Source organism: Phoxinus phoxinus (assembly GCF_949152265.1).
Source record: "Phoxinus phoxinus genome assembly, chromosome: 23".
Taxonomy (NCBI): Eukaryota; Metazoa; Chordata; class Actinopteri; order Cypriniformes; family Leuciscidae; genus Phoxinus; species Phoxinus phoxinus.
Window position 1 is genome coordinate 20,681,117 of NC_136898.1, and position 17,505 is coordinate 20,698,621.

General features: G+C 39.4%; 1 protein-coding gene across 1 annotated transcript in view; it reads left to right on the top strand.

The window, feature by feature from the left end:
• sardh (sarcosine dehydrogenase) overlaps positions 1-16,479 on the top strand; it is a 65,812-nt gene extending 49,333 nt beyond the window's left edge. The window contains 5 exon segments of the mRNA XM_079599343.1: positions 1,115-1,208; positions 4,879-5,041; positions 6,716-6,884; positions 10,174-10,309; positions 15,961-16,479. Of these exon segments, the coding sequence (XP_079455469.1) occupies positions 1,115-1,208; positions 4,879-5,041; positions 6,716-6,884; positions 10,174-10,309; positions 15,961-16,116 (718 nt within the window). The 3' untranslated portion in view covers positions 16,117-16,479.
• Positions 16,480-17,505: the final 1,026 nt, after the last annotated feature.

Here is a 17,505-nt window from a genome sequence, read left to right on the forward strand (position 1 = left end):
ATCCTCATGCTCTCCCCTGACTCTGTTCCTCCTCCTTCACCTTTCCTTCACCTTCACCTTCACACAGATATCATGTTCTTCTCTTTGTCTGTTGCTGGAAGAGAAGTGTACTGTGAGATACATGTAGCATGAAGCCAAACACACACTCTTGCACTTGAGCAAACATCCGTCAGGCCTCCTTCTGCTTTTGTTAACACACATGCTAATGCAAAACAGGCCAAGCTGTTCCTGTCACCCCAAATGATGCGGCGAGAACAAGTCCATCGCACCCCCACACACACACACACACACACACACACAAACACACACACACACACTCGCGGGAAAAGAGCAGGTCAGGCGAGGGCCGCGGGTTGAAAATAGAAAGGAACACTGATGGAGAGAGTAAATGGGAGAGAGACTGATGAAATGGAGACCGTATAATTGGTGACACATAGGGACATTTTCATGCACTCCATAAAGAATATATAATAGAAATAATAACCACGACTCTTATGTTAATTTGCTGCGTTTTATTTACACTTTTGTATTCAACACTTTTCAACTTTTTTGCCTTTTGTGAAATGTTTTGCTTTTCTCTACATTAAATGCCATTTGTTTTGTAATGCAAATGACATTTAATACATTTTATGGCTGGCTTAAGTGCCACTGTATTTATTCTGTATTCAATGTATTTATTTCACTAATTAATCAGTTTTTTTAATCATGTAAAAAATAATAATACTAATATGTTGTACTGAATTAAAGTTCTATTATTTAAGCCTAACAAACCGCTCGTGAAATGTTTTGCTAAAAGCGTGCTTTTCTTTCGTGTGTGTGTGTGTGTGCGCGTGCGTGTGCACTGTTTATTCTACTGTCATTCATAATATTCCGAGTGTACATAATATTTAATTCATTTTAAAATTAAATGTATTTATTAAATGATTATGAAAGTGAGAAAGAGTGGTAGAATGTAAGTTATCACGAAAATGCCTCTCATGACCTTTCCTCTGGTTCATTTCACTAACTTTTTCAAACTGGTGTAAAGTTGATTCTGGTTTCTGAAGTATTGATTTGCTGGTATGGTTGCATGACTGTAACGGGAGAGTAAAGCGTGTGATTTGTGTGTTGACAGTCGTGAGCTTCTGCAGGAAGTGTTGGACTCCGACCTCAGCAATGATGCGTTTCCCTTCTCCACACACAAGATCGTGAACGCCGCTGGACACAAGGTAACGCTGTCCTCCATCTCTGTGCAGGTCCAGCTCAGTCACACACATCTGCTCATGCTCTAATTAGTGGTTTCTGCACATTCATTTCATGAATTAGTAATGGAAAACATAACGTTATAATGATTTAATGAATTTACCGTACATGCCCCACCCCAGACCTACATTGGTCCTCTTATATATCACACAACTGCGGGATGTCCCGCACTCTCGCGTCGTTTCAAACCTGTATGACTTCCTTTCCATTGCGGAACATAAAAGAATAAAATTTGAAGAACGTTGGTAACCAAACTGTTTTGGTTACCTTTGACTCTTATTGTATGGGCAAAAAAATACTGAGACATTTCTCAGATTATCTTCTTTTATGGTCCACAGAAGAAAGTAAGACAAACAGGTTTGAAACGACAAGTAAATGATGTCAGAATTTTTGTTTTTGGGTGAACTATCCCTTTTATATCCATTTAAGACCCATGGCATTATGCAATTGTAATCGCTGTGTAAATGTTGTTTTTGTTTTTCGTTTAACACAATAATGACTTAATTATTTTTTGGGGGTAATTTCTCAGCCAAAATTGATGTGTGGTTAATTTACAATTAATTAAATGAATTAATCGGCACATCATGTAATTAATTAGCCTGACAGCCCTATAATAAAAACTAAAATAACAATGAATCTCATGGACACTTCCTGTGTGTTTGTGTTTCTGCACATCAGACAGATGCTCTACTTCCACACTTGTGACTCTAATATAGACACACAACTCTATTGGCTGATGTCATGCACTTTTATCTCTGCTCACCTCAGCCAATCACATCGTTCTCCCACTCACCTCAGAACATGGTCATGCAGAACAATACAGTAACCAAATACTTTATAATTTATGCAGTTTATAGAATGAAGTACCATTACTCATGTATTTATGCATACATTAGACGTTACATTAGATTTATTTCCTTTATATCCTGAGGCTTACAGCAGGGGCCCCGACTCGCATAACCTGGGGGCCGCTGGCCAGGTGCTGTCCTCCATCAGCGGCCCGTTGAACAGAGCAACAAATACAGCCATGAGTGCAGCCTAAGCAAGGGGAGGCTTCAGTCAACATAAAATCATTCAAACAAAAGAATCATTCGTTCATTTAAAATATTTGTTCAAAAATATATATATACATATATACTAAACATAAATTTCTCAAAAGATGATCGCATCTCTAAGATATCATTAAAATGTTCAGTTGTGCTCCTGAATATTTTTCATGATTCTTTGATGAATGGAAAGTTCAAAAAAAGTTCATTTATTTGAAATATAGAAATTGCTTTTGATCAATTTAATGTGTCCTTGCTGGATAAAAGTATTGATTCAAAAATATCTAATTGACCCCAAATGCAGTTTTTGTGACATTTAGAGGTGGGCAAATCAGAAATATATGTATAACAAAGAAAAATTCCAACTGCTGATTGTTTCAAACTAAACTCTCTCAAAGATTTGATGCCATGAACATTGCATACAGCAAATCCATTGGCTAGTTCTTCCTGGAAGGGCTGCTGGGAAAAATACCAACTGTGTTCCTGCCGAACTCATAAAAACCTGTGCAGTTCGACATAAATTGCATAAAGCCAGCCAATCAGATTGTGACCACCAATTTCTGCCAGCTTCTGACTGAATATGCACGAGGCGGTCTGTGAACAGTCTGCATATGGGTTACCTAAGGCTAAAACTAGTGGATTGTGGGTAACAGGGTACCGAATCTAACAGTGTCTTGTATTGGACTCCAGAAATGCTTCACTGTATGGTTGCGGTTGCGAACGCACTGCTCGTTTCTGGCTGATAATGGTGTCCTTCACATGATCTCAACGAACCGCTTCTCCGTGATCACTGCAAACACACTGGAGTGCGTCTGTTACTGCTGCAGGTTCTGGAGAGCTGCCAGCCTATCATCTAAGTGACTGTTCAGCGCTGTTGATACTGTATCCTGATCCCTGGTTGGGTGTTAATGTGTGTTCGGTGTTCAGCCCAGTTTAATGAACAGTTGAGCTTTCTGAAGGGTGAAGGCAGCCGAGGCTGGACAGATACGCCAGGAGGAACATGAGCTGAACACGACACTAAAATTATCTTTAGAGGTTCGTACAAGGTGCTTAAAGTGCTTAAAGTACTTGACTTGTTGAAATTTAAGTCCTGGAAAACCCTTGAAAACAGCAATATTTATGAAGAGGTACTTGAAAAGTGCTTGAACTATTGAAAGACAATATATATGAAATTAGTGTTTAATTTCTGAAGGATCATGTGACACTGAAGACTGGAGTAATGATGCTGAAAATTCAGCTTTGATCACAGGAATAAATTACAGTTTAAAATATATTACGATAGAACAGTTATTTTAAATTGTAATATTTTGTTGTTGTATTTTTGATCAAATAAAAGCAGCCTTTCATTCACAATATTTTCATGCAAAATGAACATCTGATAAAGACATTTTGCATGACTACGAATGTGATATTGCTCATAAATATCCAAGTATATGAGCTTTCATTCATCAGGTCAATCATATATTCATGAGGAAAAAATCAGTTTGAATAAGGAAAGCGATATCTTTGTCATAGTCTGGTTAACCATTAAATGGTTAATGGTGCCACAGGCATTGCATACTTTGCATGTGCTGCACTTTGTTTTATTGGAATGTGTATTTATCGGTTTATCTTTTTTAGAATTTGAAAGATAATAAAAAATATTGTTTTAAAAAGTGATATCTATGATTGAAGTTGAAAAGTTGATATGATTGAAAAAGTAGAGCTTGAAATGTAGTTGAAAGTCCCGGAATTTCATTTTACAGTGTCTGTACGAACCCTCTACCGTTCAAAACATTTGGGGTCTGTAAAATGTAGTTTTGAAAGACTTTTATTCAGCAATGGCACATTGAATTGATCCGATATTTACATTGTTACAAAAGATTTTTCATTTCAAATGCTGTTCTTTTGAGCTTTCTATTCATCAAAGAATCCTGACAAAATGTCACCACAAAAATATCAAGCAGCACAAAATAGTTTTCAACATTGATAATAATGAGAAATGTTTTTTTGAGCATCAAATCATCATATTAGAATGATTTCTGAAGGATCATGTGACACTGAAGACTGGAGTAATGATGCTGAAAATTTAGCTTTGATTACAGGAATAAATTACAGTTTAAAATATATTACGATAGAACAGTTATTTTAAATTGTAATATTTTGTTGTTGTATTTTTGATCAAATGAAAGCAGCCTTGGTGAGCAGAAGAGACTTCTCTCAGAAACATTACAAAATCTCGCCAACCGCAAAATTAGTTTGAATGGAAACTTGGAAAATTATTCTTGAATAATAATATGATACTATTATACTTCAGATATATTATGCTTACAATGTTTTCTAGTTTGGTTTTAACACCCTTTATCACTTATAATTATTATTTATTATTTTATTTTTTGGAACCTGACACGTAGTTATTGCATGACTACTTAGAAAATATAAAATGAATGGACATTAAATATTTGAGTTGAAATTATTTTATGTTTTTATAGATCTGCTTAAAGCTTCCACTAAGAAAACGAGTCCCTTCCTTATATATAAAAATCTCAATACCCAGGAATCTCTTCTTTACATATTATAAAGTTGCATTATTTTCATGGTGTGTGTGTAGGTGAGGGCCATGCGTCTGTCGTTCGTGGGAGAGATGGGCTGGGAGCTTCATATCCCGAAAGAGTCCTGCCTGCCCGTCTACCACTCCATCATGGCCGCCGGTGCCAAATACGGCATATGTAATGCAGGATACAGGGCCATTGACTCCCTGAGCATTGAGAAAGGTAAGGTTTAGTGTCATTACTATTACTATCACTGTAATTGGTATCACTTTTGACTAAGCAAATGCCTAGCAACCATCCAAAACACGATCATTTTCTTCCAAAAATCTAGTTCAGTGGTAAAAGATGTTTCCACAATCCCTCATGCATTATGAGATGTGTGACTAAGGTGACGTAGTAAAACTTTGCTTTTAGTGTGTCAAGAGTGATTTACTCTGTTGATGAACATTGTTTGAGCCACTAAGAGTTTCACTCAACAGATCTCGATTGATCGGTCAGAGTTCTGGAGATGCATTTTTGATTCACAAGCATAAAACATCATTGTATAGCTCTCCAATAGAGCCACATATATAATTGATTCTCAGTGCTGCTTTAAACCGAACCGCAGCAGTTCTGCACCAGCAACAGTAAAAGCACACACGCTGCTGGAGGTCAGGTGGAGATAACAGTCAGATGGACTGTAGGTTGGTCGGTGTCCCTTATGTATTTAGCTCTTCCTGGAATTAAAGGGAAAAGTAGACAGCTGGACACAATAAAAACTCATTACTGAGCTGTACACTTCAGCACTTCCACTGCACTCTTGAGACTCAACTCGGCTTCACTGTTTGTTCACTATGTAGGTCATATCTACTCTTAGACTGTGTATTCATACTCTACCTGAGTTCATGACTAAGTATGATGAAGAAATAAGTCCATCTCTGTTTATGTGAAAGCATCAGCGTGTTAGTAATAATGGATAGGGTTTTTAATGTTTTTTTGTATTTGGTTCAATGACGTGATGCTCTTTAGAGCTGTTAATAATTTAGAAATATCTAAAAATGCAATTCATACAGACAATGGCATGAATGGACTTTTTATGATGAACATGTTTTCAAATTCTGAATTAAAATTAATTTATATATATATATATATATATATAGTGTATATTTATTTATATATATATATACAGTTTTATAAAAATGTATCAAAAATTTCATAAAATTTCATAAAAAGAAAAAGATTTGTTGGAAAATATTGATATTAAAAAAATATCCAAAGAATAAAGTTGTTTTATAGCCTACATTATCGTTCAAAAGTTTGGGGTCGGTAAGATTTTTAAAAAATATTTAAAATAGTATTACTGTGCATTATTATTATTACAATTTAAAATATCTGTTTTCTATTGTAATATATGATAAAATTTTATTTATTCCTGTGATTGGTAAAGCTGAGTTTTCAGCATCATTACGCCAGTCTTCAGTGTCACATGATCATTCAGAAATCATTCTAATATGATGATTTGATGCTCAAGAAAAATGTATTATTATTATCAATGTTGAAAATCAAATAAATGGCATCGATGTTTTTTGTGTAAACTGTGATGCATTTATTTGAAATAGAAATCTTTTTTGTCACCTTGATCAATTTAAAGCGACTTTGCTGAATAAAACTATTAATTTCTTAAAAATCAACAACAACAAAAATAGTACTGACCCCAAACTTTTGAGCGGTAGTGTACATGAGGGAAGTCATTCTGTTCAAAAATGTTTTTAGAATTAATCAATCAAACTCTTTTTTTTTTCATTTTTATAATATAATATGAAACCAACATGAATACAAAGATTCCATTTTCTAAGAACATAAGAATCTTTTTATTATTATTGAAATGATTTTGAATGAACTGTCTGTCTCTATCAGGTTACAGGCATTGGCATGCAGATCTGCGTCCTGATGACACTCCGCTGGAGGCGGGACTTGCGTTCACCTGTAAGATGAAGTCCTCCATTCCCTTCCTGGGTCGGAAGGCGTTGGAGGCCCAAAAGGCTGAGGGTCTGCGCAGACGAATCGTCTGTTTCACAGTTGATGAGTGAGTGTTGAATATTAACATGGTAAATTAACAGTGTAAAGGTGCAGTACACGATTTCTGAGAAATGCTGTAGAAAATGGATCGGACCGACCAGCACAACACACTAGTAGCCAATCAGCACTGTGTCCACTCATGATGAGGGAAAAGTAAGAGAGAGCCAATCAGCAGTAGGGGTTGTGTTCGATCATGATGGGGGAGGGGCGAGAGAGATTCAAGGCTTATTCGACTTGAACAGGCACAGACCGATCGGTGAATGACATCAAAGTACCACGAGAGCGATTAGAGAGCAGACGGCTCCTTGTGCTTTTGAATCGCTCGCGGTACTTTGATGTCGTAAACCGATCGGTCTGTGCAGCGCCAGTTCAATTCGAACAAGCCTTCAATCAGCCGTAGGGGGTGTGTTCAATCATGATGGGGGAGGGGGAAGAGAGAGCCAATCAGCATTAGGGAGCGTGTACGATCATGATGGGGGAGGGGGAAGAGAGAGCTAATCAGCAGTAGGGGGTGTGTCCACTCATGATGGGGGAGGGGGAAGAGAGAGCTAATCAGCAGTAGGGGGCGTGTCCACTCATGATGGGGGAGGGAGAAGAGAGAGCCAATCAGCATTAGGGGGCGTGTTCGATCATGATGGGGGAGGGGGAAGAGAGAGCTAATCAGCAGTAGGGGGTGTGTCCACTCATGATGGGGGAGGGGGAAGAGAGAGCCGATCAGCATTAGGGGGCGTGTTCGATCATGATGGGGGAGGGGGAAGAGAGAGCCGATCAGCATTAGGGGGTGTGTCCACTCATGATGGGGGAGGGGGAAGAGAGAGCCGATCAGCATTAGGGGGCGTGTTCGATCATGATGGGGGAGGGGGAAGAGAGAGCCGATCAGCATTAGGGGGCGTGTTCGATCATGATGGGGAGGGGGAAGAGAGCCGATCAGCATTAGGGGGTGTGTCCACTCATGATGGGGAGGGGGAAGAGAGCTAATCAGCAGTAGGGGGCGTGTCCACTCATGATGGGGGAGGGGGAAGAGAGAGCCAATCAGCAGTAGGGGGTGTGTCCACTCATGATGGGGGAGGGGGAAGAGAGAGCTAATCAGCAGTAGGGGGCGTGTCCACTCATGATGGGGGAGGGGGAAGAGAGAGCCGATCAGCATTAGGGGGCGTGTTCGATCATGATGGGGAGGGGGAAGAGAGAGCCGATCAGCATTAGGGGGTGTGTCCACTCATGATGGGGAGGGGGAAGAGAGCTAATCAGCAGTAGGGGGCGTGTCCACTCATGATGGGGGAGGGGGAAGAGAGCCAATCAGCAGTAGGGGGCGTGTCCACTCATGATGGGGAGGGGGAAGAGAGCTAATCAGCAGTAGGGGGCGTGTCCACTCATGATGGGGGAGGGGGAAGAGAGAGCCGATCAGCATTAGGGGGCGTGTTCGATCATGATGGGGGAGGGGGAAGAGAGAGCTAATCAGCAGTAAGGGGCGTGTTCGATCATGATGGGGGAGGGGGAAGAGAGAGCTAATCAGCAGTAAGGGGCGTGTCCACTCATGATGGGGGAGTGGGAAGAGAGAGCCGATCAGCAGTAGGGGGTGTGTCCACTCATGATGGGGGAGGGGGAAGAGAGAGCTAATCAGCAGTAAGGGGCGTGTCCACTCTACTGTCCACTCAGTGGGAGTGGACGTGTAAGGGGTAAGGGGCGTGTCCACTCTAAGAGAGAGCTAATCAGCAGTAAGGGGCGTGTCCACTCATGATGGGGGAGTGGGAAGAGAGAGCCGATCAGCAGTAGGGGGCGTGTCCACTCATGATGGGGGAGGGGGAAGAGAGAGCTAATCAGCAGTAAGGGGCGTGTCCACTCATGATGGGGGAGGGGGAAGAGAGCCGATCAGCATTAGGGGGCGTGTTCGATCATGATGGGGGAGGGGGAAGAGAGAGCTAATCAGCAGTAAGGGGCGTGTCCACTCATGATGGGGGAGTGGGAAGAGAGAGCCGATCAGCAGTAAGGGGCGTGTCCACTCATGATGGGGGAGGGGGAAGAGAGAGCTAATCAGCAGTAAGGGGCGTGTCCACTCATGATGGGGGAGGGGGAAGAGAGCCGATCAGCATTAGGGGGCGTGTTCGATCATGATGGGGGAGGGGGAAGAGAGAGCTAATCAGCAGTAAGGGGCGTGTCCACTCATGATGGGGGAGGGGGAAGAGAGCTAATCAGCAGTAAGGGGCGTGTCCACTCATGATGGGGGAGGGGGAAGAGAGAGCTAATCAGCAGTAGGGGGTGTGTCCACTCATGATGGGGGAGGGGGAAGAGAGAGCCGATCAGCATTAGGGGGTGTGTCCACTCATGATGGGGGAGGGGGAAGAGAGAGCTAATCAGCAGTAAGGGGCGTGTCCACTCATGATGGGGGAGGGGGAAGAGAGCCGATCAGCATTAGGGGGTGTGTTTGATCATGATGGGGGAGGGGGAAAAGAGAGCTAATCAGCAGTAGGGGGCGTGTCCACTCATGATGGGGGAGGAGAGAGAGAGCTAGAGGGAGATTTGAAGAAAGAGAAAATGGCTGAGAGAAAAGGTCAGAGGAATATCACTGGAAAAAGAAAGGTTATGATCAGGCAAGAGCTTTAGGACCCGCGTTAATAAAGCTATGATAAAGAGACATCAACAGTGTCAACAAACAGTGTTTCTCAGAAATCACTCACTGCACCTTTAATGGACCCTTGACTTTGATCATGTTTGTGGTTATTATTGCTCTGTTTTGCTTTAAAATATCACAACAACAGTGGAAATGAAGCATCGACTGAGCAGATGCAGACTCCTGAATGTGATCTTAGAGGTTCATATTCAAAGCACAGCAGCAGGCTATTATGTTGGCTATCAGTGTTTTCATAGCCTCGGGTATCTGGCCAGTTTTCTGACATTTATTTACAGACTGTCTGGCTTAAAAGTGAATAATTGCTTTAATGCCGAACTAATGCTATAATATGTCACCTTACATTTGCCTGATAAGGTTTTTCAAGGAGATTTTGCCCACCACTGTTCATGATTGTCTTCTTAGAGCTTTTCATTCTTGCCTTAGTAAATATTTCAGCAGTCTAATGTTTTACTTATTGCCCAAACAACTTCATCCAACGCAGTTTGTAGAAATTGAGTGTAGAATTTGAAGTCAATCTATGATCATCATAAAACATTTTAGAAGTTCGAATCAAACAGCCAGATCTAAATATGGCCTCTAGGATCTGGCATAAATGCCATGCAGTTTTTCATGTTATTTAGGGATCCTCATTTGATCAGCACTAATGTGTTGTTTGTCTTTCCTGCAGGAAAGTGCCAATGTTTGGTCTGGAAGCTATTTTCCGCAACGGCGTTCCTGTGGGCCACCTGCGGCGCTCCGAATTTGGGTTTGCCATTGACAAGACCATTGGCTATGGTTATATTCGCAACCCAGATGGTGGTGTGGTAAGTACTGTGCGGTAGCTGTCTTTCTAAAACTACGTCACAACATTCCTCTCACGAACGCTCGAGTAGACCGGAAGCATTGATTTATCTGAAGAAAGTTACATCAGGGATTTCTTGAGGGAGTTTGAAGGCGTTTAGCACTCGGAGAAAACTTTTCCTGAAAGTTCACTTTGGAAAGCTGTTTCGAAATGAACTCCAAACAAACCTGATTGTGTTTGAAATGACGTCACACCAGTTTGTTCTTCGATTTCGCTTGAAGTATATCAGGGCTTTGACTCTACTGAAATCTGGTCACCGTGATTTTGCCAAGTAAGACATGTTCCTGGATCAACATATTTTCCTTACTCTATCCCAACCCCAAAACCTAACCCTACCCATAACTTTTCCCTAAAATTAGAGGGAAATGAAAGGTGAATAACACTGATGTAGAAGCACCTAACCCTGGTTCTAAGCCTAAACTTGACAAACTGTAAACTTCTCCCTCAAATCTGATTGGTTGATTGGAAAGTTGTTGCAGGATCAACAAAGATGTTGATCCAGGAACATTTGGTACTTGGTGAAGTCACATTCATCACTGAAATCTAGTGTCATCTGAAATGTCCGCACGTTAATAAATAAATACGACCTCACGTTGTCAATCACGTTTAAACACTGCCTCCGAAACTTTCGTCCGTCATAAAAAATAAAAAAATTCGGATTGGGTTTAACTTTCTGCATTTTCCGCATGGATGACGAATACAAAAAAAACGCATACGAACATTTCGGACTCGGTGTGCAAGAGACTTAAGTCTTGTTTTTTGAAAAATTTATCAATTAAATGAGTTTATGCTAATTAGCTATGAAAAAATAAATATAATTCAAAGGGAAAAATATATTATTTACAGATATTTTTTTCTTGTATTAAGGAAAAACTCCATTTTAATCAGTTTTTCAGAAGACTTGACGTCTTATAAATTTGCTTCTCAAGTATGTATCTTGACTTAAGATTGTTTAGATATTTGTACTGGGAAACCAAGACAAAAATACTGAGAAAGAACATTTTTTATTTTTTGCAGCTAGTGCTACAAAATGTGGGTTTAACGACTGCTTTACTCACACATTCAGATCAGACATCAAAATATGAGAATGGGTCATTCATTATCAACATGATATTTTAAGTATAGCTGAACTTGAGCTTGGGCAAATACTTTTAAGAGATAAGTATTAAGACATTCCGCTGATTTGGGTCTTTGACGCATACACACTCATTTTTCCTTTTCTGCTTTTATGATTCAGGGTGAGTCATGCGAGTTGCTCCTCATATAGGGTCATTTAAAGAGCTGTGTGTGTGTGTGTGTGTGTGTGTGTGTGTGTGTGTGTGGCTCTCTGCTGCGCTCATACTGCCATTATTGTCAAGTGCTCATTTGCATTAATCCAGTATCAAACGATGGGCTACGGTGACCTAGACCTCATCATATGATCAAAGCAAATAACACATTATGTTTTGATGGAAAATCATTGAAAAATAATATATTAATTGATTAAATAATGGAGAAAGGCAGGTTTCAACATTTTTAACATTTAAACTAGAAACTACAAAATGAAAAAATAAATAATACATTAAACTAGAAACTCAAAGTTTTATGAATGAAGTCTCAAGGTTTCTCAACCATTTTATGTAAAAAATACTATTGAAATTAATTTATGGATTAAATATATTTAAATGTATTATGAGTGTGTGTGTATGCATATATATACATATGTGCGCACACACACATTAATAAAAAAATTTAGGTAGAAAATACTTGAAAATATAAAGGTTTGAGAGAGCTTGACATAAATTAATGTGTGTCTGTGTGTGTGTGATGGTTTAGAGGGAAGGGAGACCATGTGAGTGTGTGTGTTGTAATGCTTGGACACACTCTGAAGTCCGTGTCTACAAGTATGACATGATACAGGGGGATGTGTAGTTAATGCTAACTGACAGACAACTAGATGAGGAGGGACAGATGGGGAGGTAGAACTGAGACATCTCCGTTCCACAGCGAGGAAGACGATAACCGACACATCACTGGGCATAACGTCACACAAGTGTTATTCATGGAAGAGAGACCTTGAGACTTCATGCATAAGACTTTATGTTGTTTCTAGTTTAAAGTTTCAATGTGACTTTCTTTCTATCGTGTAACACAAAAAGAAGAAATTTAGAAAAAACTCCTGGTCGTTCCATTGCTCTTCCATGTAGGAACTGGAAATGAAGAGTTTTCAAGCTTCGAAAGGATGCAGAAGCTCTGTAAGAGTCCATACTGGTCGGTGTGCAGTATTAGAGTTTTATTTTTTAGTCAGTTATCACTTTTCCTTTCATGAGAGTCGATGTCAATATTTTCAGCGCTTCAAACTGTGACTAAAATGATTTCAAATGTAAAAATAAATCATTTAAAATGTACCCATATGCAGTTTTATCATGTACCCCATATGCAGTTTTATCAAATCTCATCTCAAGTGTGTGCCAGTGTTTCGTACACTCAACAATGAACAATGCCTTAGTCATAATGTCCAATTCAAAACAATTACTCTAATGAACCTGTTCTTTTGAATCAGTAAGTCTAAAAGATTCACAAAGCAGTGTGTGAGTTGGCAGTTTATATCCGACTCGGTCAGTGAATCATTCAGAGTCAACTCCTACACTGAACCATCACTGCGTCCTGATATGCCCACTTCCATACTATACAATATGTCATTTCGCAAAAACTCCAGTTTATCGCAAAAAAAGTTTTACCGCTCACATGAGGTGATTTTTCAGGCAATTGAAATGAAAAAGGAATATTTTGTAAAACTGCAATGGAAACAGTTTTTTCGCACGTTAAAGTCGATAATTCTTTAAAGAAGCTGCTGTATGTTCGGACAGAAAACATAAAAATACAAACGTTTTACGGGAATACTGGATTCTAAACAACAAAGAAATGCCACAATTTATGAAGAGCTTGATGCAGATAGGAGGGAGAAACACCTCATATGTGCCTTTCCTTGCCTTTAAAGCTTGGATATCACGTCTACGTCTCCTTCGATTAAAAACAAGGGCTAGTGCGGTGGCTGAGATATACGTAAACCTAACATCCGTCGCCATGATTTTTGGAATTATTTTTTGCGAGAGAAAAAAATTGGTTTAGTCGCATAACTTCGGTTAATAGAAAAAAATTAGTTTTTATCGACATTTAGAAAATATCTAAAAAGTTTGGCACACATCTGTATTGGAAACCAGGCTAGTGAAGCGACTCAACTGATGTCGTAGGTCACGTGACAGTGACAACATGGTGGAAGTGGTACGTCCGAATTTCATTAAATTTCATACTATATAGAACATACTTTTTAACAGAATCATGGGGTTTTCACCAATAATTCAGCTGTTAAACATTATTATTTAAAAAATAATTAGAAAGTAATGCAGGCTGATGGCTTTAACAAAAGCTTGTCGCTCACATTAGGAGTGTGTTCAACTTCACACTTGTGGCTCGGTTCGCTTGGTTCGTTTGGAAAAACGAACTTATTTAACGAACTTAATTAAAAAACATTTAATTCTGGTCCGCCTATCATTCACATTGCCATTTTAACACTAAGCCAAAAGATACTGAACCTAAAGGCATAAAGATGTCTTCACAACCTGATTGATCGGCTTTTCATGACATATTGCCTATTTTGAGACTGAACTTAAGAAACATCCAAAACAATGCTGTGTTCTGGGATAAATGCTCTCGCTGTACGTGCGTAGCTACATATGATGGTATTTTGAGCAGCTGAGATCTCGTGAAGAGCTTATAAAATGTGTAAAGGAGTCAAAACAGCGTCAGGAATCCTCCGTCACACAAATGAAGATCTGCTGTGAGGAGACGCGGTTCTGACGCCTGAACTGAACTGTGATGGGCAACATCGAGAGTATGAAGAGAAAACAATGATATGCGTGAGTTTTCTGTCCTTTTTAGGGTCTCATCTTCCGGTTTTGGTTAGTTTACATGTCTTTGGTAAGTGTTGCGTTCATATTTAATTCGAACCGCACCAGAGTTTGCTTGTAAGCGGAGCGAGATCTTTTCAGCGTCTCGGTCCTCTTGCTTGGTGCACCGGGGTTCAGACGGCAGCGCTCACACTTACTCAAATCAACCGCACTAACAGAGCAATCGCACCAGAGTTCACTTTAATCCAACCAAACATGCCAAGTGTGAACACACCCTAGGTCTTCCTCATTTTAAATGGTTTATAAGTTATCTTTAAAATCAATTCTGCTATAGGCCCTATGCACAGCTGCACTACTTCCTGAACTTAAGCAGGCTCCTTTGTTTCCTGTCTGCCAGGATTGGCCAAACTGATTAATCCAGGTGTGTCTGACCAACAACAATAATCAGACACACCTGGATTAATCAGTTTGGCCAATCCTGGCAGACAGGAAACAAAGGAGCCTGCTTAAGTTCAGGAAGTAGTGCAGCTGTGCATAGGGCCTATTGAGAAAATTAATGGAGTTTTTCCTTCCAGAACCCGACTATTGCACTGTATAAATTTGTATAAAACGCTTTCATTGTATAGAAAACAGAAGCTTCAGCATTCTGTCTCTTTTTGTGTTTCTCTAAAGAAACTAAATACTTTAATAGAGGGTTAGACGGGCATTTTAAAGGGGTGGTTGAGTATGATTTCACTTTTCTAACTTTAGTTAGTGTGTATTGTTGCTGTTTGAGCATAAACAACATCTGCAAAGTTACAACGCTCAAAGTTCAAAGCAAAGGGAGATATTTGCTTTTAAAGAAAAGGACTACAACAAACGGCTGGTAGGGACTACACGACATTCCTCCCGGGTTAGTGACATCACCAACCCTAAAATGTACATAAGCCCCGCCCCCGGGAACAGCAGTCCATGCTGAGAAGAGGGAGGGCTGTTGTATAAGGGCGTTTTTACACCTGAAAGTCCGCACCAAGGTCCGAACCAAAGTTCATGTTTTGATACATTTTATACATTCGGTAAGTTTTGGTTTGGTTTCACACTGCAATTATGCGTTTTTGCAAACCCTCAAAAAGTGACAACTTCAACATGCTTTATAAAAACATCTGTGGGGTATTTTGTGCTAAAACTTCACACACACACTCTGGGGACATCAGAGATTTATTTTACATCTTGTGAAAAGGTCATTATACCACCCCTTTAATATTTTGTGCTACTGTACCTTTAAATACACATAGGCAGGAGTATGTGGAGCTCAAGACACTGCTCTCTGTATTAATAACGTTTCATTAGTGCGTTTCATCTGTACATAGAGCCATTGCACAGTATTTGTGCTTTAGTTACTGTAGCCACAGCGTACTCAGTGCCAATCAGTGGACATCTACCAATGTGTCCATTAATGCTGCAATGTGCCCACTTAAAGAGGTCAGGCTAGTTTCCGACGAACGCGTCTTGATCTCGACTCCACAGGGTAATGCCTGCAGCTTCTTCAGATTTAATTAAAAAGAGATGCAACCCCTGACAGAGAGCGAGCAGGAGGGGAAAGATAGAAAGAGAGGGAGGTGAGGAGAGCAGACCTCATTTGCATTGCATGGTTTGACACAGATATCAATGAAAAAATAAAAGCCTTTTAGTTTTAATCAGATATCCATCTTACTCAAATGTGTCTGTGTTCAATGGCCCGCAGGTGAGCCCCGATTTCGTCCGCAGTGGGGAATTCACGCTGGAGAGGATGGGCGTCACATACAGAGCTACAGCTCACTTGAAATCACCCTTCGACCCCGAAAACAAGCGTCTTAAGGGCATCTACGGCTCTCCACAAGCGCACGAGGCCAGAATGTAATTGATCCAGACCTTTATCAAACACATCAGCGTCAGGACAAACAAACAAATGACTTTCTCATAGAAGAACAAAGTACTAATGTGAATAAAAATAAATAAAAAACTGGTTATTCAGCGCAATCGTGTTCAGAATCTTCCTGTGCCTTTAAGTTCATCGTTTTCAGAAAGAAATCATTCAGAAAATAATATTTTTATTGAGCCCGATTCACTTATTTGCGCTGGTTTGAACATTTGTGACTTGTTTTCATTGAATAGCTGCGCATTAAAGATGTTATTCAGTGGTCACATGTCAAATTTAAAAATAGGGATTAATGAATGTTTGCCTAATATATATCTATGGAATTAAATAAAGATATTGTCTTGATTCGAAGGTCTGTTTTGTGTACATGCTACAAATCATCTTGAACGCTGTATTTTCCTGACAGAGCGAGAGAAACCGAACATGATTTCTGCAAGTTGGGCCATCAGCTTATTCCCTCACCCATGTACTGTGACTTAAATTAATAATTTATGGTATTTTAACCTATTTTCCTCATTGCTAGTAATAATTAATAATAATAAACTCTTTCTAAAGTCTGGTTTTGAAGCCGACTGCTGTTTAACTGTATCTGTTGTTTAAATGGAAAGTGAAAATGTGATAAATTTGAAAGAATTAAACCAAATTTTGTCATATTGTGAAATCTGTATCTCGTCTTATGAGAAACTATACACTACCGTTCAAACCTTTCAGTAAGGGTAAGATTTATTTTCAATAGAAATTAGTACTTTTATTTATCAAAGATACATTAAACTGATCAAAAGTGACAGTAAAGCCATTTATAATATTATAAAATATTTATATTTCAGAAGTATGTTGTTCTTTTGAACTTTCTATTCATCAAAAAAAGCATATTGTTTTCCACAAAAATATGAAGCAGCACAAATGTTTTCAACATTGATAATAATGCTATCAAATCATCATATTAGAATGATTTTTGAAGGATCATGTGACACTGAAGACTGGAGTAATGATGCTGAAAATTAAGCTTTGATCACAGGAATAAATTACATTTAAAAATATATTAAAATACAAAACAATTATTTTAAATGGTAAAAAAAAAAACGTTTGAACGGCAGTGTAGATCTTAGGTACACATGGAATTCCCGGATGCTGTACAGCCTATTGCTTTGGAAAAACATCCCACAATGCATTGCACTCAAAGAACTGTATTTAATACCAACTTCTTGATTCGTTTCATTGGACTGTTTAGATGTTGTTACACAGAACAAAATAACTAAATATTTGTAAATCATTTTTATTTCTGAGAAAACTGGACGCCACCCATGGAATTAAGCATGCATTATTTAACCTGCTTTGAAATGTTCATCATTGCATATTGTGGACTATTTT